At 44.1% G+C, this 24,328-nt stretch overlaps 1 protein-coding gene across 6 annotated transcripts in view; it reads right to left on the bottom strand.

Moving 5' to 3' along the window:
- Positions 1-24,328, bottom strand: part of TLN2 (talin 2) — a 1,094,076-nt gene that overhangs the window by 487,329 nt on the left and 582,419 nt on the right. For all 6 annotated transcript variants that reach the window (XM_069221982.1, XM_069221985.1, XM_069221980.1 and 3 more), the window contains 4 exons: positions 23,681-23,823; positions 21,449-21,576; positions 13,678-13,741; positions 1,643-1,747 (listed from right to left, as the gene is read on the bottom strand). In XM_069221982.1, coding sequence (XP_069078083.1) covers positions 1,643-1,747; positions 13,678-13,741; positions 21,449-21,576; positions 23,681-23,823 — 440 coding nt within the window. The remainder of the gene's footprint in view (positions 1-1,642; positions 1,748-13,677; positions 13,742-21,448; positions 21,577-23,680; positions 23,824-24,328) is intronic.

The raw sequence follows: 24,328 nt of genomic DNA, 5'->3' as shown, positions 1-24,328 counted from the left end.
AATTTACAACCTTAGAGAGGGTGCAAGGCTAGGCTGCATGGCCAAGACTGGAATTGGTGGTCTGCTAATCACCATTTTGTTTCAGCCAAGAACATTTAGGGCCTCATTACGACACTGACGGCTGGCGTAACATGCCAACAGGCTGGCGGTGTACCACCAGCGTATTATGACCATGGCGCATTAGCCACGGCCATGCCACCAGCCCTGCCAACATACCACCCCCAGGGCAGCGATGCAAGAACCGCTACCCTGGGGATTATGAGTCCCCAACTGCCAGCCTGTCCACGGCAATAAACACCACCATGGAAAGGCTGGCGGTAAAGGGGACTTGGGGTGCCCCTGGGGGACCCTGCACTGCCCATGCACTTGGTATGGGCAGTGCAGGGGCCCCCAGGCACAGCCCCATCGAGCATTTCACTGCCTGAATTTCGGGCAGTGAAATGCGCAACAAGTGCAGCTGCACCCGTTGCACATCAACATTGCCGCCGGCTCTATTATGAGCCAGCTGCAATGTTGATGGGACTTTTCCGCTGGGCCAGCGGACGGAAACACTGTTTCCATCCGCTGGTCTAGCAGAAAAGACATAATAGGGAGCCAGATATACCTCCAGCACTGGCCGTATAGTGGCGCCTGCAGCTTTGGCGGTCTTTTGAAAAGACCGCCGAAGTTGTAATGAGGGCCTTAATGGATTGAAATAATAAAAAGGCCTCCACTAGCTTGTTTCTGTCACTGCCAAATAAATCCTGCAAGTTAGAGGGTGTGCAAACGGGCAGGAAAAGGAGCATGTCCCCTTTGTCCCTCCCCCTCTCCCCCCTTGCCCCACACACACACACGTTGGAAAAATGTGTACAGCTCTAAGAAGCAGTTTGCATTACTAGTGCTAGCTGCCAGGGTACTCATTACTTAAGTACAGGAGAGTGCCACGATGAAACAGTAAAAAGGAAACACATTAAAACTCAAAATGTAAAACACTATTTAACATAGTCAAGGTAAAATTCAATAGGCAATCATCTCACAATGAGTTTTCTGCTAACATTTCTTCCAGCAGCAGTGAATTACAAAACATGTGACATACGTCTCTTGCTTGTAATTTTGCGCATTACCATGAAAGTGCAATGTCTTACATGTATGTACATTTCGTGTTGGAGTGTCCTCTCAAAATGATTGACGGTTACTATATACAATATTATTAATTCTAAACGTGCTACCAAGACCACTGATCTTCTTCCTAACTGTAACAGAATACATTAAAATAAAGAAAATCCATTTAAAAACATAAAAGTACAAATAATTGGGGTACCAGACATCATCATATAGAAGCACAAAGCAGAAGCACATTATCAGAGTAGTCAGCTTAGAAACAACCAAAGAATGCATAACTTTTTCAATGAAAGTAATTTTTTCCATTCGTTCTTTTAAAAATCAGATAAATGTTCAACATTAGATAAACTTATTTATTAAAAAGTCTGATCTGATGCTCGTTCTTTTGATCTTTGAGAGCTAATCAACCCTGTACAGTACTGCCTTCCTTGGTGTACACAGATGTTTAGTGATAATGCATAGGTCTTGGCCATTTTCCAGCTCAGTTACATTTCAATGGTCTTCCTACCCCCCCCTCCACCCCCACAACATGAAAACTTACCTTAACCAGGAAAAAGGACACACCATAGGTCCGGAGGGAGCGTGCAAGCTTTACATACTTTACTTTCGCTTCAATTTCAGTCATTTCACCACAGTTTTTATGTTCCTAGAATAAGAGTAGAGAAAGGTCAATGCTCGTGTAAACAAACACACAATACATAAAGTAAAAAGAAGGGGGAAGCAGGAGTGTGACTGAAAGCAGCCATGTTCCTGAGCTCTTCTGAGTACCTTTAGCAATTGATCAACACAATGATGCTTAGGTGAGCTTGGATAAAGGTGGACCTACTAGAAAATTATCAGGACAGACAGACTACAGAAGCATTTGACTCACTGCAAATAGTCTATGAAGAGCTTTTAGGTCCAGAAAGCAACAGAGTGCTTGATTACAAAAGAGGCTCTACAAGGCAGAACCGGGGGCAAGAAAATTCGGGTTTTTGGACCCTACAGGTGCTCCAGAGTTAAAGAGGACAGGAGAACTGAGGAATCTCAATAGGGGTCCTCCACATTTATCAATAGCACTGGGGAGTCACTGGGCTGAGAAGGCGCACTGGCTGCAGCACAAAGGTTTGGCAGGTCTCAGTGACTTACACAATATTGAGACACATATGCAGAAGCACCTTGAGCATATGCAGCAGTGAAATGCAGCTAAGTGCTGGGTAGTAGAATTTCAGCGCATCTGTCCCATAAGAAGATATTGAAGGGCTCAAGGAAAAAGCCTGTCAACATCTGAAGTCCCAAATACATGGGCACATGTTATATAATTGTTACTGTATGTGATGGTGAATGGCAAACGCACATAATGAGGGATTACTGCAATAGTATTCTCTCCAGTGGAGATTTCAGCAGAAATAAGAACAATGGGTAAAAGGGGACTTGACGAATGTGCTTTCTGGGTGTCCTCGAGGGACAGCAGGGGCAAGTATTGACATGGGTTGTTGACATTGGTTGAGAGGAATGGAATCCCCATTCGGACAACAACCACAATCCTTGCAAGGGTGAACCACAAAAGTCACTAAATTAACCTGTGTTTAACCCTCTAGTCACGTGGCACAAACCAGTCAGGCATAACTTAGAGGAAATGTCTAAATTATTTATGCAGCAAAAATACCGTAATAAAGTGCAAGCAGAGTATACTCTGATGCCATCCAAGGGTCCAAGACCAGGGGAGACACCTTTTTGGAATCAGGGACTCACTCCACCAGAGGCGAGCAACGATAAGGCAACTTCAGTTTCGGGTCCAGTTGCAGCAGGTCAGCTGGGCAGTTGCAAGGAGGCCTATGGAGCTTGCTATGTCCCTGTAGCTCAAACAGAAGGTCAGCCAAATGATCCTTGGAGTCACTGAGGTTATCTTAGGATGAAGGTAAGCATGCCCAGACTTCCTCCTCAGACATAAAGACAGTCCTCAAGCAGAAGGGCAGTCCTCTGGCAGCAGACCGGTCCTTTCCTTTGTAATGTCCACTGGTCCAGGCGTGTGCTGAAGAGTGATTCTGGAGGTCCAACATTTACACCCACAGCCAGTCTTTGTACGTGGGGATTCCCTATACTAAATCCACCCCACCCCTCCAAAAAACTGGTTCTGGAAAGTTTTTCACTGCCAGGACATAAGTACACATGTCCTACTTTTGAAATACGATGCACTGTGCCCTATCAGCCTTTAGGGCCTACCTTAGGGGAGACATTTTTATTTAAAAAAACGTTTTAGGCGTGGCAAATGGTTTATTTTGCCAGGTCGCAATGGCAGCTTAAAACTGCACTAGAGGCTGCAGTGGCAGGCCTGAGATAGGTTTTAAAAGGCTACTTTAGTGGGTGGCACAATGAGTGTTGCAGTCCACCAGTACTATTTAATGTAAGGCCCTTGGAAGCAGGAGGAACGTTGGGGTGCGGGGGTCTGGGTGTGTGTGTTTGTGTCTGTCTATGTATGTCCTGACATTGCTTATAGAGAAGTACTATTCAGCTTAATGCATACTGGGGGACAAATAGTTAAAGTGGGGTCCTTTGCAGAAGCGATGGTAGGGTAATTTGGGGGGCAAATATAACTGCTGTTTAGAGGGAAAGTATATCTTCCCAATGAAAGAATAAAGGAGAAGCTGTCTGTATGGAGTTTCTTCATGCAGCCTGATAGCTGCCTCTCTCAAGGTGGGAGTAGGATTTTTTTTGTCTAAGCATGGATCTTCAGCACAAAGGGTTTTTTATTTGGGTCTAATTTTTTGGTTTCAGGATTTGTGGTGTTCGACAAAGCTGCTGAAGTTTTGTTGTCTGTCTATGCAGGTGCATCTAGGTGTTCTTCAGGGTTCCTGGGACCTCTTGAGAGTGACATTTTCTTGGGGCCCCAGTTACATTTATTTAGTTAACCGTTAGGTATTCACATTATTTTGTTTCAAGTTGAATCTTTTACAGGTTTACTTAGTATAGGGTTACTTTAGAAGAGGTGCATTTGCGTGCTTTTCTGCATTACTCCTATTGTGATCATTGAAGAATGGAATAAATAGTCTTCAGCCAGGTAAGTGCCTTCACTGTGTCAGGGAAGAAATGTGTTTGTCAGTCTTGATGTTCAGGTCAGCTGTAAGTATCGCTGTTATTTTCTTACAATCACAGGCTTGTTTTTCTTATTTGACTTTCTCACATTTCAAATGAATTAAGTATTGACTATCGCAGGTTCTACTTCTGCTTTCAATTAGTACTTAGCGTTCTATCACATCATTCACTCTCAGAGTTCCAGACACCAGCTCAGACATACAGGGAATGGGAAATTAAAGGACACTACAGTTACTTGTTGGCCTTCAGAGGCTCATTGTGCGACTTTCAGTCCTTCCACCCTCATAAAATAATTGTCTTTCTTTCTCTTTATTTACTATGTGTATTTCTTCTCTATCCCTTTTTTTCTCCTTTTCTGCTTTCACTTTCATTTTTTCGACAGCTTTTCTGCCTGTCAGGAATTGGAGAAAAATTGGATGTCTCTGCTCACTCGTCAATCGAAGGACACCAAAACAACTATTATGATTATGAAAATCAGGGAAGGGCTCCAAGACAGAGAGGAGGTGACGTGATCTGAAGAAGTGCTTGAAATGGGAAAACAGAAGTGCAGGTACTCTGTATCAGAGTACCTGATTGTTTCTGAGAAGTGCCGGTACTCTCCAATGAAAAGTATTACGTTTTTCTTGAAAAGTGCAGGTACTCTCACTTGCAAAATAAAAAGTGCCAGTACTCAGTACCGGCCCATTTAAAGCACTGATCTAAAGTAATTGAAAGAAATAAGTAGAGAACTCGGACATTAAAATGTGACCGAAAAATTAAAGGCCCTATTACCACTGCTTAAGGAGCAGACATGAGTGCACACTGTGTAGTAATAATGAGTGAGAAGTGTCACAAAGTGGATGCCATCAGCAAATGTGTGATCAGTCTTGGTACTGGGTACTGGACTGTCCAGGCATCTGGAATACTGTTCCGTCAGCTGTTACGTAATTCAGAATTAGAATGTTACTGTGGATTAAGACTACGTGCAATTGTTCTTTGGCAGCCAGAAAGCCTTACGTGCTGGCTCCGGTGCGGGGCTCCTTCGTGCTGCAATAAAACATGGATCAGCAATCTTGCTCTGCATCTAAAACTGCAACATTTTGGGAACGTGCGCTAAGCATTGCCAGGTCGACAGCACATAGAGGAGCTGTGGTTGTTGGGAATTAAAGAACACACAAGTGCAAGGAGCCCTCTCGAATGTACTTGTTAAGTCATCAACAATACCGAAGCTAGGACCCTGCATATGGCTGCATTTTCATCTAGTTCGGTCTAATGCTGATCAGAAGATATTGTGTTCATAAAAGGTAAAGATGTCTAACGTGAGGCAGGCATGTTATGTAAACTCCAGGCAACATCAGGCAAGCTACGTGGCGTCCCGAGAACCTACGTGTGGCGACGAGGACTTCAGTCAGTGTCAAACTAGGAGTCTGCCAGGGGCAACACACAAGCCCAGAGGAGGAAGAGGTCCTCCCCCCCTCCCCCCCTTCCCAATTCACTCCAAAGGCAACGAAAGTCTGCGAGATATTGGGAACCTAAGGGAGCCTTCTTCGCATTCTGCGTTGGGGGGGGGGGGGATTTCCACTGGAATCTGCGTGCATTCATATAGTATCCGCATTGCGTTAGGGAATTGGAGCACATTGCCAGCCAATCACGTTACGCTTTCAGGGTCACAGAACAAGGATGTGGTCTCCAAGAAGAGGATCTTTGTGGAAGGAACGTGTAAACCATTAGGTACAAGTGGAGAACGTGATGTGCTTTGTGACAGCAGCAAGGATTCCATAACAGGGAAGCATGGCGCGCAGTCTGCCAGGCATCAAGGAGAGCGGTTCATTCTGACAACACGTCACTTAGGAAAATATATTAAGGAGCGGTTGTCGTCGCTTTGTAGAAGAGTGCTCAAGTAGCACCGTGTTAGCATTTTTACAGGGTCTGTCAACTTTACTGAAGTAATTGGGAAAAAGTAGAGAACTCGGACATTAAAGCCGAACAATTCAAGGCCCCTATTACCATTGCTCAAGGTGCAGACATGAGAGCACACTGTGTAACAACGGTGAGAAGTGTCAGAAAGTGGATGCCATCGGCAAATGTGTGATAAGAGTCTTGGTAAGGAAGAGATGCAGGAGATAAGAATGATAAAATGCCTGAACCGAGGTTATGGTGACAGATCTATAAGGAATGGGTTTAGCTGCGGAAGTTATAGTCGCATAGAAATCTTTAAGACTGTCTAGACTGGAAGTGCAAATGCAAAAAGTGTGAAAGAAAAGGGCACTCACCGACAGCTTGCTGCAGCAGGGATTCCATGACTACGGTGTATCAAATACATTGTGACGAAGAGCATTCTCCTACAAACTGTTAGACATGTGGTGTAGTTGGTACTGGATATGGAGAACTCGGATAACAGATAATGCCAGTGATGATATATTTATAGGAGCGGACATAAATGATGCAAACGTGGTGGATGCGGATCAGCTCACTGGCCCTCCCTATTTCCGTGAACTGGAAACTGAATGCATGTGTGCACGCTAGGGCGGACTTTGGATCTCCAGATTCCATTCTGAATTATTATGTATTATGGAAGGGGAGTTTTCAAAACTGAGACCATCAGATATGCCCCTTAGAGGTTATGTTTTTTTCCATATGAATGTAGTGTTACGAAGTAGAACAGAACACAGTGGGTTCAATATATGCTCCCAAAAAATGAAGCACTTGATTGGGGTGGTGTCTTCAAGCCAAGCTTGATGTGATGGCTATTCAACTATCACATGAACCTTTCAATGGTAAGCTAAGAAAATTGAAAACGCTGAAGCATTGGGTTGTTCTGAAAAGAGGGATGAAACCAGTGGCGCACAAAGTACTTAGGATAGTATTAAAAACAATGGATCAGGGGCGTGGATACACCGGCGACCAAAATGGCCACATGGCGTTACAGCTCTGTCAGATTTGCTCCCGTACATCGCCGAATGAGGTGCTTCCGATGTACCGAGGTGAGTGGGTCGCGCGGTGCGCCCTGACTTAAATACACGTTCTGCCCTCCCCTGTATGGGACCGGCCTACCATCCTTGCACCACACCGCTACCACATGAAGAGACTGCATCCCACACACCCCTTCGAACTGCTTTTATTACAACTCTGCCCTTCACTACGCCATACCCTGAGAACGCCAGGATCAACAGGGCACTAGACTGGAGAATGCGGAGGAGCGAATTTCAAAGCTCAACGATCACACAGCTAAAATGGACAAGAGACTGGAAAAGTTATAGACCAGAACACTGTCAGTTGCGATTAAGAATGAGGACCTTGAAGCAAGAGGATGGCGCAATCAAACATATAATAGGCATTGCTGGAACAACATTCACTGGCTGCATGTGACTATTTGTGGAGCGATACTACTCTCAGAGTAGCTGGACCGTGCTAATTTTACCCCCATCCAGCTCCTCGCAATACGATTAATGGCAACTTAACTCCTGCGTTCTCCATCGCTAGGGGCACCTGACAGGGATGGCCCTTGTCACCTCTACTTTCTACTTTTAACTATTGCAATGGATCTCCTTGTGCAACATCTGCAGGAGAGACATTTACATAAGGGGCTGCAGTTTATATCTGGCTCACTGTTAATCTACCTCTATGCGCAGACAATATTCTGCCCTTTCTGAGACATCCAGCGGACTACTCGGTACCGGTCCTACAGGAGATAACCCATTTTGGGTTGCATATCAATTGGACTAAGTCAGTTTAACCTTACTGAGGTGACGACTCCTGTTTGTTGCGAGTCCCCCCTCACTTGGTGTGGAGACGACATCAAGAATCTGGGAATACATATCCACCGGGACAGGGAACAGGTTATCAGATTAAATTACGGTTCCGCCATTGATAAATTGAACACACAGATTGACCACTGGATACGGCTCCCCCTCTCTATGGCTGGCCGCATTGCAATTATCAGGATGGTGGTTCTGCAGTGCTTCTTGTACCTATTTATGCATATACCCATCCCAATCACCAACTCATTTTTTGCAACCCTCAGGAGTTCACTGTTGTGGCTGGTATGGGCAGAGAGATGCCCCCGCTTCACTGGGAGATCTTGATGCTCCAATAAGTGCAGTGGGTTTGGGGTTCCTAACTTTCAGCTCTTCTATCTGACGACACAGAGCCACTAAGCATACCACTGGCACCATGCAGACACCCATTTACCATATGCCATAACTGAGAAAGACTTAGCTGCCCCCCACTCCACTGCATGCGCTGCTCGTGACCGGCCAGCCTATGGATCCAACAGACATATAAACACTCTTTAAGACTAGTTGGACCTGGCGCAAATTGGCTTGTCTATTAGTATGCGGCCTGCTGTACTCCCCTGCGATTCCCTTGGCAGATAACACATGGCTTACAATTACCAGGGAGAGTTTGGTTAAGTGAACGCTTTCCTCCTTAAATCTTCACAGTTGTGGGGGCCATGTGTTTTCTTGGACGGACAATGAACGATTCCGCTACATACATGGACCACTTTATACTACATTGCATCCAGAATGCGGTACAAGCCCTACTACCCACGTATCCGTTGGCACTGGAGGAATTCCCGGCACTTACACTGATCATTGCAGAAGACACAGGAGCTGGGTTGCTATCCAAACTATATCGCACATGCCTTGGCCTCCTCCTGATTCGCAATCAGGGCGTGTAGGGGCGTGGGAGGCAGATTTGGAATACCCATTACCAGATAAGGTGTGGTATGCCTGTTGCACTCAAACACACTATGTCTCCCTCAACCACCTTGATAAATTAAGACATCACAAATTTCTGCTTAGAGCCCATATGACACCTGCTGCCATTGCCACGCTGGACTCCACACTTTCCTCTAACTGCCCAAAACGTGGAGTAGCTACTGTAGACTTTGCTCATATGGCCTGGACCTGTGAGACTATAGCGGCGTACTAGGGATGTTTTTCGCCAACTTACCTTGATACTAGACATCCCCCTCACGCTTGTCCCTTTAACGGCATTGCTGGACCATGCTGAAGACATCTCTAAACCCATGAGGTGATTTACAGCTATTGCTTTATTGTAGGCTAAGAGGGAGATAGTTTTACACTGGGGCTCCACGTTACTACCCACAATGAAAGTTGGCTGAACAGTCTCATATATTGTGATACTACTAGTGAACTGTATGTTTCTTGGCAACCATCCACGTTCCGGCCAAAGGACATATGGCAACCGCTTAGAAACTATCTTCTGAGCCTGGGCAACCCAGAACTCGACGTATCTATTACTGTCCTATCCACACGAGAGACCCATACTTTACTGCTTCCTGGTTATTGATGTCTGATTGTAGCCTTGCAATGTCCTAAACTGCCGACCTCCCCACATGTTTTTACCTGTTCATCAGTCCTATAAATTACTTAAGTCTCGAACAATATGCCACTTCATACATGTTTTAATCCTAGCACGTCTCTGGAGTATGATAATGTCTATGTGTGGTTTGAACAAATGACAAATCAATAAAAAGAATCTTAAAATAAATTAATAATGGATCAATTTAAAGAAGTGTTGGAGGAATTCTTGAGTGCTGGAGGGATAGAGTGGAAGCATTTCAATCTCTGAGTCCTATTGTTCATGCCAGAAAACCTGACGATTCAAAGTCATTGTGAATGTGTGTGGATTACAGAGATGTCAATATGGTCATTTTGGTGTATGGACACCCTCAACCTAGTTTGACAATTGTTTTTACGACTATGGGGAAGGCAGAGTAGTTTAGTACCATCAATTTGCCATTAGCATATCACCAAACTGAATGGGAGAGGCATATAGACACATGCGTTTTATTATTCGTTTGGGTGCATTTAGGCGTGCATAAATGCATCTCACTTTGGTATCCATAAATGCTATCTTTTGACAACCAACAGACAATTTCTTTGGATGGTAAAAGTGCATAAGTAGTTTCCTATATAAAATACAGACTGAGTGTTGGACCTGGCCCTTTTGGCTGGATTATCCCCAAACATTTGTATTATTCTCCTATTATTTCTGGGCTGCTTTTGTTGGCTTTAAGACTCTGGGCATGTTACCACTCCTAACCAGTGCTAAAGTACATATGCTCCCAATTTAAATTGTATTTGTGATTGATTTATCCCTGCTTGGCATACTTGATTTACTACTAAGTCCCTAGTATAGTGCACCAGGTGTGCCCAGGGCCTGTAAATCAAATGCTACTAGTGAGCCTGCAGCACTGATTGTACCACCCACATAAGTAGCCCTGCAAACAAGTCTCAGGCCTGCCATTGCAGTGCCTGTGGGTGCAATTTTATACTCCCATGTCAACCTGGCAAGTGCACCCACTTGCCAGGCCCAAACCGTCCTTTTTACTACATGTACTTCACCCCCTAAAGTAGGCCCAAGACAGCCCTATGAGCAGGGTGCAGTGTATTTAAAAGGCAATACATATACTGGTGTGCTTTACATGTCCTGAGTGAAATACTGCTAAATTTGTTTTTCACTATTGCAAGGCCCATCTCTCACATAGGGTAACATAGGAGTTGCTTTGAAATTTATTTTAAGTGTAATTTTCCATAGGGAGCAGATAGAGTTATGGAGTTTGGGGTCTCTGAGCTCACAATTCAAAAATAAATCTTTTGGTTAAGTTGTTTTTTGAATTGTAAGTTTGAAAATGCCACTTTCAGAAAGTGGGCATTTTTTTGCTTAACCATTCTGCACCTCTGCCTGTCTGTTGAATACACTTCTGGGTCAGGGTGACAGGCTGTTTGTGCATTCATTTTAGACAGTCAAAGGGAGTTGAGGTGTGCCCTGCATAAACACCAGGCTGATGGGTCTTCCTGAGCTAGAGTGGTGGGAGGAGCTGACACTTGCACCTGAATAGGGCTGTGACTTTCCTCACACAAAGCAGTCTCCAATCTCCTGGAGTGTGTTTGGGGCTAGGGCGGGGAAAGGCAGGGTCTTGTGCACTACAGAGACTTCTCTTTGAAGTTTGCCTACTTCAAAGACAGAAATGGATAAAAGTACTGAACCTCTGACACCACATACTTAGAATCCTGAGGAAATTCGGCCAGGAAAAAGAGCTGGATGCTGTAAGAGGGACTGCCGCTATGCCTTTTGCTTTGTTGTGCTGGCCTGCTGCTTGCTGTTTCTGTCCTGGGAGTGAAACAACCAGACTTGGCTTTCTACATCCTGCTTTCAAAGGTTCTCCAAGGGCTTGGTCTGAGGTTACCTCCTGTTGAGGAGTCTCAGGGACATTAAAGCCTTCACCTGCCAGCGCCTGGGCTCTATTGCTGAGAGTCCTGACTTGCCAATTGGTGCAGAATCCAGTTAATGAGCCATTGGGAGTGAGCTGTGGTGCAAAATTGTAGAAACTAGTGCATCGACTTCCAGAACGACTTCGGAAGTGGTACGCTCTCTGACCCCACGCCGCTGCCTGCACGGGAGCCATGGTCCTCGCTGACTGCAACAACCATGACCTACAATGCAGGCCCAACGCTGCTGCAGTACCTCCTAAGTCCCACCACAACGTGAGTCCAGAGTGCTGTGTCACCGACGTCCATGACACCCAACTCAGCTGCAGCACCTGCAGCCCCATGGTGTGATCGCCGCACCGCAAAGTTGACGCCTTACATCTTGACCTGCTGGATTCATCGACCCCAAATTATCGCAAGGAACCGACGCCGCGCCACCAACACCGCATCACCTCCCCTGCACCTGTAAGGAACCATTGCCTCACCTCCCCTGCCTAGCAGTAAGGAACCAACGCATCACCTCCCCGGTAGCAGTAAGAAACCAATGCCGTACCGGCTCCAGCAACGCCCCCCCTCCTCGACTCCATGCAACATCTTTGTTTCTTCAGCGTTTTCCAAGGCACTGTACCTGGGGTAAGTGCAACTCAGTGACCTGCCTGCAATCCCTCAGGAGTGCCATCGGACTGTTGGAAGCGACTCCATCAAGTAGCGGTGATAGCCCCCATTGGTGCTACTGTGTTTCTAAGTGCTATACTAAGGATTTATCTTTGAAAGTTTAGATTTTTGTTGTTTTGCTCAGATAAATATTGGTTATTTCTCTAAACTGATAAGCCTGACTGCTTGAGCCAAGGGGGTAGGCAGAGGTTATCTTAGCTGTGTGGCTCCCTTACCCCGACTAGAGTGAGGGTCCCAACCTGAAAAGGGTGCAAACCACTGCCAACTAGAGACTCCATTTCCAACACTGAGGATGCATGTGACCGTTTATTGCATACAATAAATATAAATACTGGCAATCACTCGTGGTAGCATTCCAACCCATCATTCTTGTGCCCACCATGCTGCCTAAGTTCGGTCATAAAAGACAATAGGAGGAATGTTTGCAATAAGTTTAATCACTGGTCTTGGATTGCTTGTGTTCTGGTTCAGGGAGGACCTAGTCTGGTGTTCAAGCTGGGCTGCTCCTATTACAGCAGAGTCAAGACTTATGTGCGGATGGCTGGGTTCAAACTGCAGTGGCATGGTGGGCAAAAGAACAATGGTTTGGAATGCTGCCCAAAGAGACTCTCATTGGTTAGAATAATTGCAAGCATTCCTCCCATCACCTTTTGTATGTTTGATGTAAAACCCTGAGTGGCAAGAGTATGCCCAGACACCACTGTTCCACTGGGACCAAGCTGCACCTTACTGAAGAGCCTCAATCTGGACGAAACCAGCAGTGGGTTGGTTGTGTTGTGGATCAGGGAGGACCTGGCCAGGACTCCTCCTCCTGGAGCAGGGTCAAGATTGATTTGCAAATGGCTGTGTCCAAACTGAGGTGGCATGGTGGGCAAAAGAATTATGGTTTGGAATATTACCCCAAACATCAGTGCTTAGATAAATTGTAAGCATTCCTCCCATCACCTTTTGTGAGTCATTGATGGTGCAAATCAACAATGTATGGAGTTCGTCCATCAAATGGAGGTAATCTATGACTGACTGTGGAGAACCTGCCTTCAGTAGCCCATCGTCAACATACAGGTACACGTATACCCTTGATCTCTGACTATAGGCAGCGGGTAATGCTATTACTTTTGTGAACACCCAAGCGACCATGGTAAGTCCAAAGAGGATCAAAGAAATCGGAAGTGTTCCTGGCCAACCTGAACCACAGGTAATGTTTGTGAGACATGGGAACAATTATATGAAAATAAGCATCCAGCAAATCCAAGGGCGAAGGGCGTTGCCCAGTCAGCTGGGTCCAGAGCTGATAGTATCTGAGCCAGAGTGATAATTTTAAACCTGTCCTTTGCTCAGATGGGCATTAAGGTGGATGAAGGCTAAAGGGGCCTGAGTTCTCCAATCGTCTTTGGAGCAAGTATGTAATGTGAGCTGCATCCTTCCCCCTTTTCCAAGTGTGGTAAAAACTCAATGGCACTGTACACAACAGAAGGTTGTCTTCCTGTATAATTTCCAATGAACTAATCTAAACTTCCAGCTGATAAATCCAACAACAAATTATAGAAAACAACATGTACATGGTTTTGTTGGCATTATACAAACAGAATACATAGGATTTATTTACCTGGAAAATTCTCTTCTCAGACCCCCTCTGTTTGATGTATTCTTTAGGCAGGAATTCCTTTAAACTGTAAAAGACAAAATTAACAAATATATATGTTTGTGCTAAAACCACACACCATCAGTGGACCACCACACTCTTTTCAAAGGCCAGAGTTTTTTCACTAGTTATATTGGTTGCTCTCCACAACCGTCAGAAACATTGGATGGTCCACCAAATGGAGAGACAAAAATTCCTGACTAACACAGCTTGTCTACTTCCCAAACTGCTTTTAAACAAAGTTTTAAACAAGTTTTGAAAGTGGCAGTATTATGCCTAACTTTCTCATAAAATTCGAAAACATTTTATTGTTCTGCATTTAGTTAACAGCGAAAAAAGTTTGATTTTTTTTATGAATCGCTTACCAAAACTTCTCTTCTAGCTAACAGCCGAATAATGGAATAGGAATGCAGGGAGACAAAGATCCACAGCAATAGTTCTTCACATTCAATAATTTGTAATATAATAAAACTGAAGCATCAGAACAAGAAAAGTTGCAGCTACTCACTGCTATATTTGAGCTGACAGTTGCCATTCGGGCCCATTGACACTCATTTTTGGGGCCTGCACTTTTTCCAACTCTTTTTGGGTACTTGCACGTTTTGCCTCATCAGATACTGCCCACGAGCAAGCGAGGGGAAAAAACACACAAATGGGAAAGTAGAGGGAAGAAAAAGATGAAAAAACATACACAAAGGGAGAAAGCAGGGACCGGCAAGAGTGAGATAAAGCGTCAGTGGTAGTAGATTAGAGATGCCTGAAGTGAATTCAAGACTAAGCAGCATTGGTATTCGGGGAGCCAACTTTTAATAGCACCAGGGAGCAGAGGTTTGAGCACCGGAATTATTATTCTACAAATGAAGTACTGCAGACTGTATCCTGGAAGTGCATATGCAGAGGAGAGTTAGGAAGCAGAAGATGACTGGTGAGGAATGAGCTTCCTGTGGTCGGACCTGTAAAATGTGAGATGGGGGAAAAGGTCCAGGTCAGTGATGAGTAAGAGGTGGGGCACTTGGAGCAGGCAAAAATGCGTTATGTGAGGATTCAAAGAAAAATTGGGCTGGATGCCCATTGAGAAAAGGATTGAATGAAAAAGTGCTTGCCTTGTGCACAGAGCTTTCTATAAAACTGAGCTGACTGTTTCATATTGCCTTGTAGGAACGCTGCGATCAAGCACTGCTTTGCTTACCAAAGTGAAGAAGATCCGTAAAGCTTGAACCGGTGGAAGATGTTTACAGCTTGTTGTTTCAAGGATCTGGAAGCAGGGCCGGCTCTAGGGCGGTGCGATCGCACCGGGTGCTGACCTCAGGGGGCGCTGTTTTTAGCAATCACTTACGAAACTTGTGATTTAAAAGCACCTGCTGAAAAGTTTCTTGTGCGTCCAGAGATGGGATTTTAGTACAGGGGCAGCTTTGACTCTCCATTAAGTAGAGAAGAGGGTTAATGTGCCTGCTGCAAAGAACAGAATTATATTTTGTGTGGTTAGCTGAGTGGATTAGTAAAGCCAGCCTTTACAAGCACTTTAAAAACAAATGAATGCGTCTCATAGGGCGGCTATGGAGAGATGAGGGGCACATTTGCCTGGTGGTAGTGAGGGATCTGAGGAGGTGGTCATGGGGTGGGGGCACCAAAAAAAGACTGTCGCACAGGGCGCCACCAACGCTAAAGCCGGCCCTGTTTGGAAGAATCTTCAACCAAATATCTGAGCAATTAATAATTGTTATATTTTTAGAATAGCGGTCCAGACTTACCTTTTACCAAAGTCTTAGTCTAACAGAGTAGATACTGTGACTCTGGCCCCTTCCAGGAAGAGATTGCCTACAGGGCTGGAGTATATTATGCTTTTGTGAGTAAGGATTGTTTCAAGTTAAATGTTATGTATAGCATTGTTTTTTTGGCTTGGATTGTCCTAGCTCTGTGATGCCTTACTGAATAAGCGTATAATAATATTAATGACAATTACAATAATGCCATTAACCGCTTAGCTGCCCCCCGCTGTGCTGACCTATTAGCTTGGCTATTTAGGGTAGTTTGTGAGTGGGCCTCAATAACGTTTTGTCCACATAAGTTATCCACACCAAATTTGTGTCCTTTATCTCCAACATTCGGGGGATTCTAAAGGTACCCAGGGTTTGTGGACACCTAGGGGAATACAGGATTAGGTGACTGGTGTGGCTCTCACCAGGCTGTTATATCCAGAATCCCTTGCAAACCTCAAACTTTGACTAAAAAACACATTTCCCTCACATTTCTGTGATGGAAAGTTCTGGAATGTGCGGGAAGCCGCAAACGTCCTTCCACCCAGCACTCCCCCAGGTCTTCTGATAAAAATAGTACCTCACTTGTGAGTAGGCGTAGAGCCCATGATAGAAAACAGCCCAAAACACAACATGCATAAATCACATTTTTCCTCTCAAACCTGACCCATTTTTGGGAAGCGGGTAGCTGTGGATTTCTGGCCCCAGCTGAGCTGACACTTAGGTAAACATAGCAAACCTGAACAATTTTAAAACCAGACACCCAGGGGAATACAGGATGGGGTGACTTGCGTGGAACCCATGAGTTTTTTTTTACCCACAATGCCCTGCAAACCTCACAGTTAGGCTGAAATCACGCATTTTCCTTACATTTCTGTTATGGAAACATCTGGAATCCGCAAGATTCCACAAAATTTCCTTACCACTCAGCATTACCCCACAAAAACATTTACCTACTTGTGTGTATGGGACTATTGCTGGCATCAGGAACGGATCAAACCAATGTCAATGGAGCCTGTGCGTGGAGACTTAGGAGCATTGTCTGCATTTTGATCTGTTCCTGTCACTGGAACCAGGCCAAACCACACAAGTGGTGTAGCATTTTTATCGGCACAAGTGGGGCAATGCTAGGTTGTAGGAATTTGGGGGATTCCTGAGGATTCTGGAAGTTTACATCACAGAATGGCAAGGAAAATGTGTGATTTTGGCAAAACATTGTGGGTAAGAAAACCCCACGGGATTCACACAATACACACCACTCTGGAATCCCTTAGTTGTTTACTTTTCAAAAATGTATGGGTTGGTAGGTTTCCATAGGTGGCAGTCAAGCATGGCCCCAAATCCTGCAGCTACCCCTATTGCTAATCTCCCCAAGTAGCACTTCAGGGCCTTTTCTATCAAGGTTTCTTGTCTCATCCACACAAGGTACCATTTTTAGCAGGAGACTTGGAAGAATGCTGTGTGGTAAGAAATGTGTGGCTACCCGCAGATTCCTGAAGTTTTCCTCACAGAAATGTAGGGGGTGGGGGTGGGGTATGGCTATGCCGATTCCGGTCAGCCACAGATTCCTACATTAAAAAAAAAAACATCCCTGGCATCTAGTGGGCTTTCTGTCCTCCCTGGGGGGATACAAGCTACCCCTGGGAGATGGGGGCAGAAAGTGTGTTGCTCCCTTTAGTTAGGGTGGGATTTGAGTAAAACATAAAAAATAAAAAAAATAAAAACTTACCTTGAGGTATAATGGGCTTTCTGCCTTTCTGGGGTTTAGAACAGGGTAATTATCCTAATGTGAGGCAGAAAGACTGTTGCTTCATTTACTTGGGGTGGGGGCATAGCTATGCCCATTCTCAGCAAAAATCCCTGGCTTCTGGTGGGCTTTCTGTCCCCTGACACGGGGAGGGGTAGATCGGGAGTAATTACCCCAATCTGCGATGCAAGAGGGGCAGAAGGACTTGCCCCATTTAGTTGGTGTGGGGCATGCCCATGTGGGCAATGCCCAATCCTATATTTAAAAAAAAATACAATTCCCTGGTGTCTAGTGGGCATCTGGTCCACGAAGTGGTCAGATCAGGGGTAATTACCCCCGCATACCCCCTCCTCCCCCCCGGGGAGGAAGAAAGATTTAAATATAAAAATAATTAAGGGTGAGCACCAGCCCTTGCACAAAGAGTCGTTTCCTCTTTCCCTGGTGTCTAGTGGGTGGATCCCAGCTTGGCGTTTGCTCTCTTGTGGCGATCCCCAAGCAGGGATCCGCTGGTCAGAGGTGCCATTGGAAAGGAGAAGTTCTCCCCTTTACAACAATACCTCTCCCATAAGAATCTGTGCTCAGGGGTTGCAATATCCTCCCAGCAGATTCAGTGAAAGTGAAACGGACCATATGGCTCGTTTTACTTTCACTTTTGTTCATAATAACGTAAGCACATAAGCACACTCTGCGCTGATCTGTCATTTCATACACAAAAAAACCTCAAGCTACTCAGGAAGCTCATGCAGAGCGGCCAGAGCATGGGGGTAATAAAGGGAACCCCACTGGTGCAGAGCACCAGGGGTAACTTTCTAACCCTCACCAGTGTCAGGCAGTCGTCATCACCCATAGGTAAGGGGTTAATAATAATACTTACAATAATATTATTACTTACAATCATATTATTTACAATAATAACAATAATCATAATAATAATACTGCGTGTGATTGGTGGTGGCTCCTGCATTGTTTGCTATTATTTATTGTTAGGTACACGCTCTGCGTCTTATACTGTTTGCTGTAATAATATTGAAACCCTGGCCTATCAAAAAACCAAATACATTAATAAAATACTAATAATATTGCGAATAGTAGGTGCTCTTGGCTTAAAGAATGGAGCACACAATGCTCCTGGGATGATGAGCCAATCAGAGTACATTATAAGGATGCAGTATGAAGGATTATGGGAAAGGACAGGAGGCTGAGGGTGCTATCTCTTGCCTTGAACATAACCGTGAATTTAAAAAAGTGTTCTGCGGCGGCAAGGGAACGTGGGTCCCTATGTAGAGGTTGAAAAGTGTGTACGTAGCAAAGAAGAGTGTGTTCATGGGACAAAAACACTGTCAATGCCTACTAGCAGATCTTCACAGTAGTCAAGCTTGCTCATGCAGTGTGCTGATTAGCGATTCAGGGAAGGTGTTTATTCCCAGCAGCTAAGATGTAGTTAAAGGAAGTAACAGGAATGTAGCAGAATAGACAATAGAGCAAAGGTAGAAGTCTAAACTACAGGGTTGAGCCCCTTTTTTAAGTTTTGAGGGAACACCTCTGATGTAGATCAAATAGAGATAATCTTGCCCCACGTGGCACACCTTCAGGGTTGGCCCAGTGCCAGGCAGACAGATTTACTGATCAACGACAATTATTTAAATTCTTGCTTTACTTTGTTATTGAATATTTACTCCTTAAAAGGGGGTCTTTTGATTGCAGTTACTTAACGTCCTCCCTATAGATATCAGCCACATCTTTTTCCTGCTCCGGGAGATGGCCTGTCTCCCTTTTGGACGGCAGGCTCCATCCTTTATCTTGATGCTATCTTCCTGTGAGCTCTAGGTTTTGACCAAGATATCTCCTACAAACAAATATATGGACCCCAGGTTCACTGTCTGCAGCTGTAGGAATACTCAGAAGTATGATATTGCCTGTTTGCACGTGACTCTTTTAGAATTACACCTTTTTCACATGATGATAAAATTACCATACACTGCTGGAAGGACAAACGTTTCAAATAACTAGCTCATCGATTTTTTTTTGCTTCTAGCAGAGTATTATACAATTATTTGCAGGACGTTTTCATTGTCCAAAACTTACATCAATGACATTTAATTTAGACTTTTCTGTCAACATTGTTTTACCCTTTTTGTTGAACTTTTTGTGCACAACCTTTAAGATAGCTAATAATGTCTTCACATAGTTTAAAAGAGCATGCTCTTTTCTCCCAAGACATATATGTTTGCGTTAATAAACTCCACGGTTTTGTACCTGGTGAACACGGCATCTTGAGGTCCATGGTCGCACTCAGGCACATCATCTCAGTTTCAGTGCAAAGCACAACGGCCGGGGGGGGGGGGGGGGGGGGGGGGGGGGGGAAGTAATCCATGGAGATATTCGTGCACAAAAAAAGTCAGATTCTGCTCACTGTTTTCCTGCATTGCACACTTTATGGCATGTTTACTTCTTCATCTTCCTAAGTATTTTTCACTTCAAAGTCCCCCCATATGTAGAATGCTTCTCACTTTAATATGACTTGGCTGCTGGACATTTAGCAGCTGTCCAGTTCTTCTCACAAACCACCATTTGCGCTTCCCTCTAGTCACTCTCTGGGATGCTGACTTTGTAATATTGTGGAGTAAATGTTCAATGAGCAGCGATGGTAACAATGATTACTAGCAGGAGTAGGATCATGGACGTCTGTGTACGATGCTCCTGTATTAGGATAATACCTGGAGATGTCAGGAGCCAGTTGAGTCCGCTGTTGATTGGCGTGAGCTTGCAGTAGTTATATGCACTTTCGAAAAGAAACCCGGTGCAACAGGTTCTCACAACACCTTTCCTTAGAACCAGTTTCTTCTGACTTTTTCCCATGAAAATAAGTCAACCGGCCGATGGAAAAAAACTGAGGAAAGCCATGCTTGGTGAAAAATGCCTGCAGGTTTCTTTTTTCCTGCCTTCATTGTTCCCCACTGTTGCACCCAGTCATGGTCTCTTCCATCTGACCTTAACAATGCTCCCAGAACGCCTCCTCTAAGTTTTCGCTCTTTATTTTGATACACACTCTTAGCAGTGGGGTTTGCCCTCCAATTCCTGCCCTTCCTCTTGAGTACTAACCCATGAGTTCAAGCTTAGCGTTCCCTGAGAGACTTTTACCCACCCCCCTTATTTTCCAAACTAACAAAACCTGCCCCATACGCCTTCGCCCCTTTCTTGGTTATTGTTTTTTTTTTCTCTTACCATTTTTGTGTGTTCTCCCTGTTTGGCCTCAAAAGCTCTTTCCGCGCAGTAGAGACAGAAAACAACAAGCGTAGACCCATGAATCGTGGAAATGTAATGGAGAAGGGAGACGACAAGGGACCGAGTCACTGATTCAAAGTGACTTGACGGCCAGAATTTAGAGTTAGTGAAGCTTTAATGACTGGGATTTCAAGAGAAGCTATAGTTAACAGAACCAGGTGCAATCATGATTAGATATACATATACCCCTTATGTGATCTCTTATCCAGGCCAGATTTGAGTGCAGTGGAGCCAAGTAGTAATGGATAATTCTTGAATGGTCCTCTGGTTGACGGCCAGTCACCGAAGGCATTGTACCCCTTATCTAAAAGAACTGAATTTTCCCTGCACATAAGCCAACTGAGAGGTCATCGGCTCTAATTAAGACACCGAATTTGCACACAAAATAAGCACACACGCCCTCCAAAAACAAATGAATTTGGCGAAGAATCTCATTTCAATGCAACGGTGTTGATAAAAGTTTCCTTGTACACGAGCAGACTGCTCCAAAATATACTTGAAAATAAAATCATGAAGGAAAAATATGGGAAGGAGACAAGAATCTATGCCAGCGAAATTATTTTTACTTAAGTTTTAAAATGTGTGAGGCCCCATATGCCAATGAGCCGAAGAAAAACTATTAAAAATACAAATATCTGTAAAACTGTGAAAACTTATCAAAGAACAGCTTTCCTGTCCTCTACAGAAGAGATATGTATCCTGTAATGCAGTAAAGTTGAATGCAAACAATCATCTTTTAACTGTCACTTTAGAAGCCTTTCAATAAATGCAAGATGTCTCTTTCAGGAAAAGACACTGCCAAGAATGCACTTAAGAAGCAGCACTGACTGACTTGCACTCCTGGCACTGCAGCAACAAAGGCGAAAATGTACATCTGGCGCTTTTGTGAGACACATCACAAACAGTCCCCAAAAAGCAGCTGGCACTCTCAAAGGTTGGTACCTACTCCAGAAAGCCGGGCTTATGCTTGTGCTCCACGTGAGGCCCAAACTGGATCTGTGCCTGGATTCCACCAAACTCGCAGGCCTTCTCGAAGGAGACGGGATGGGAGCCATTCAGAATGTCATCGCGAGCCTGAAAAATAATAGCTCATTTTATCTGGAAATGATCTCTTTTCTATAGTTTAAAAAAAAAAAAATCAACATGAATTTCCTCTTCACAAATGTCTCTTCTGTTCTCCAGTCTGTTTGCTAAGCAAAATAATAATTGTTCAGAGACTACCCATCCACATTTAAGTATGTTAGTAACTGCAACTGGACGGAAGACTTATCGCAAGAGGTCACTGGTGAGCAGGCTCAACTCTCTTCATCCTATCCACGTCATAACTACACTATTGTTACAGTATAGTGACGCTCTTCTACTGCACCAGTGTCTTCAGGGATTCTCTCTGTAGTAAAGAGCGTGCACCCTGTGGGCACCAAGGTGGTGAAATCCAAGACCGATGATCGTTAGAAAATCACACTGTGCATAGTCTAGGATCTATGTGTGCAATACAGTATATGGCAATAAAATATACAAATATTTACAATTCAAAAATAAGGAATATAAAAATGTAGATTGTAAAAATTAAGGACATACAAAAATGTCTACAAAAAATATCCCCACATGTACCTAAATCCCACCATTAAGCACTTGCTCCCAAATATACAAGCACAATTATCCCTTAACCAGGTATGTGTCAAGCGATCTTGGCCTGACACTGTCGGAAGAGGAAAAAGCAACCTTTTTAGTCAACCTTTTCAGAGACGGTTTTAATTTGACTGTTCTTTATCTTTGTAGCCTACCTTTAAAATCTATACTTCTGTCGTCTATGCGCCTCATGTACTATTATAACATTAGCAAAAAATGCAAATTGTGCAACGACTTTTGGCAAATTGAATAGTATTTTGTGAACCGAGCTATGTACTAATAGATTGGTTCACAAAATACAGAAAGAGCTGCCTAATATACAATAGGCAGGTCACAATTTGCGACCCTATGTAAGTGCCTGTGACTGGATGGAATCAAAGGTATGGTGGCCTGCAAGGGACCGCAGATCACCACCACTGTGACAGGCTCCTAGAACGTAGAAGTTAATTATTTATTTATTGTTATAGCAGCCTGTTCTCCTTAAAGGATCAAGCGCAGATTACAAAAAGTTTTGGAAAATTTCAGGGGGAGCAGTTCCCCAGAACACGGCCTCCTCCCCCCACCCCCGCCGAAGTTGCCAACAAGATTCCTAAAGTGAAAGTGAGCATAAAGGCACCCAATTCCCCTTTGCGGATCACTTACCACCCCAACTCGAGGGTCAGTAAGTTGCAACCACAATTTTGAACATAAACCATTTATACCTTTCTTTCCAACCTGGAAATAGGAGGGGGCGCTACTTTCAAGCCACCTCCAAGTTGTGGCTTTGAACAGATCAAAACGTGTCAGAATATTTTTTGTACATTAAAAAAACACTTCTGCATTGCAAGCCCTGTGATTTTTGTGAATCACAGGGTTTATGCTGCCACGTGGGCTTTGTAAACGAGGCCCTATAGTATTTAACCAAGGTACTGATTGCACTTCAGCGGATGGTCACTGCTGCGGTTTCTTTCCCTCCTCTTACGGTACAGTACTGAAGTATTTAACATACAATTCTGAATGTTCTATGATTCATGGCGCCTACAGATAACCCAGTTAGTAAACAATGAAAATAAACCTTAGTATACATTTTCACATGGAACATGCAGATTTGCAAACAGCAAGAGGACATTCCAGTCCGCAAGGCCACGGGACTGACATTGCCTTTCCATGTAAGGAAAGCTTTTTCAAGTATAGAGAATAGTAATAACCCATTTTGCAAGAAAGAGGATCTGATCTAACAATTATCAAAACAACCCTTTAACAGCGTATGAAATGGATTACCGTCAGCTTAGTCAGTACTATCCATAAAAGTTAACAACGTGCAGGACATTTTTACAAGCCATTTTCCTAGAGTGCGCTATGCACAGTTCAAAGTTGAAATGTTGTATTTTAGGTTGGTAATTCCAATTTCTTAAATTAAGGGTATCCCACTCTAACATATCAGCAATGCCTTTCTACACCGAACAGCGGTGTACAGCTCAACTCTCTTTGAAGGTTCAGTGGACTTCTATCTCAGACGCTTTAGGAGGACCACATTCATGCTAGTCAATTTGGGTCTCGCTTACTGTACCTGAACATAAAGTAAATTCAGCTGGACCGGATCTCTGGAATCAACATTCTGGTCAGAGTAAAAGAACTTCCGCCGGAGCAGCAGCGTCTCATTTTCATCCACCCCTTGTTCTCTGAAGGTTCGACTGTGATCGAGCCAGTTCACTGGGAGAAAAGGTATCAGTACTTTAGGAGCAGACAACAACATGACCTCAGAGCATTTTTTAAAGTATTTAAGCGTGCAGATGTTAATCTTTATATCATTAGTTTTTAACATGTTTTGTAGGACTGGCCACTGATAGGTAAGAAAATGTAATTGCTATCATTGTGGACGATTCTGTGACAAAATTACATTTTTTCAACCAAACGTGTTTTAATCGAGAGGTCAAGCTTTAAAAGTGGATCTGAAGACCTTAACTTGTATGAAGAAATTTTATTCTGGCCATAAGACACTATAGACAGTACTTCATTCCTGCCCACACCCTTCTCCGAAGATCAGATCCTAACTGAGTGTTTCTAATCAAATAATGACTTGCAACTAATTCCACGCAGTTAAAATTAGAAGACAACAAAACACCTGAAGTATAGGTTCTCCCACAAACTTCTGAACTCAGAAAAAGATGTGAGATCACTAACACTAAACTGAGAGGTCAAAGATTAAAATAGCGAT

This window comes from Pleurodeles waltl, chromosome 3_1, assembly GCF_031143425.1.
Source record: "Pleurodeles waltl isolate 20211129_DDA chromosome 3_1, aPleWal1.hap1.20221129, whole genome shotgun sequence".
Taxonomy (NCBI): domain Eukaryota; kingdom Metazoa; phylum Chordata; class Amphibia; order Caudata; family Salamandridae; genus Pleurodeles; species Pleurodeles waltl.
This window is presented reverse-complemented; position numbering and strand designations above follow the sequence as displayed.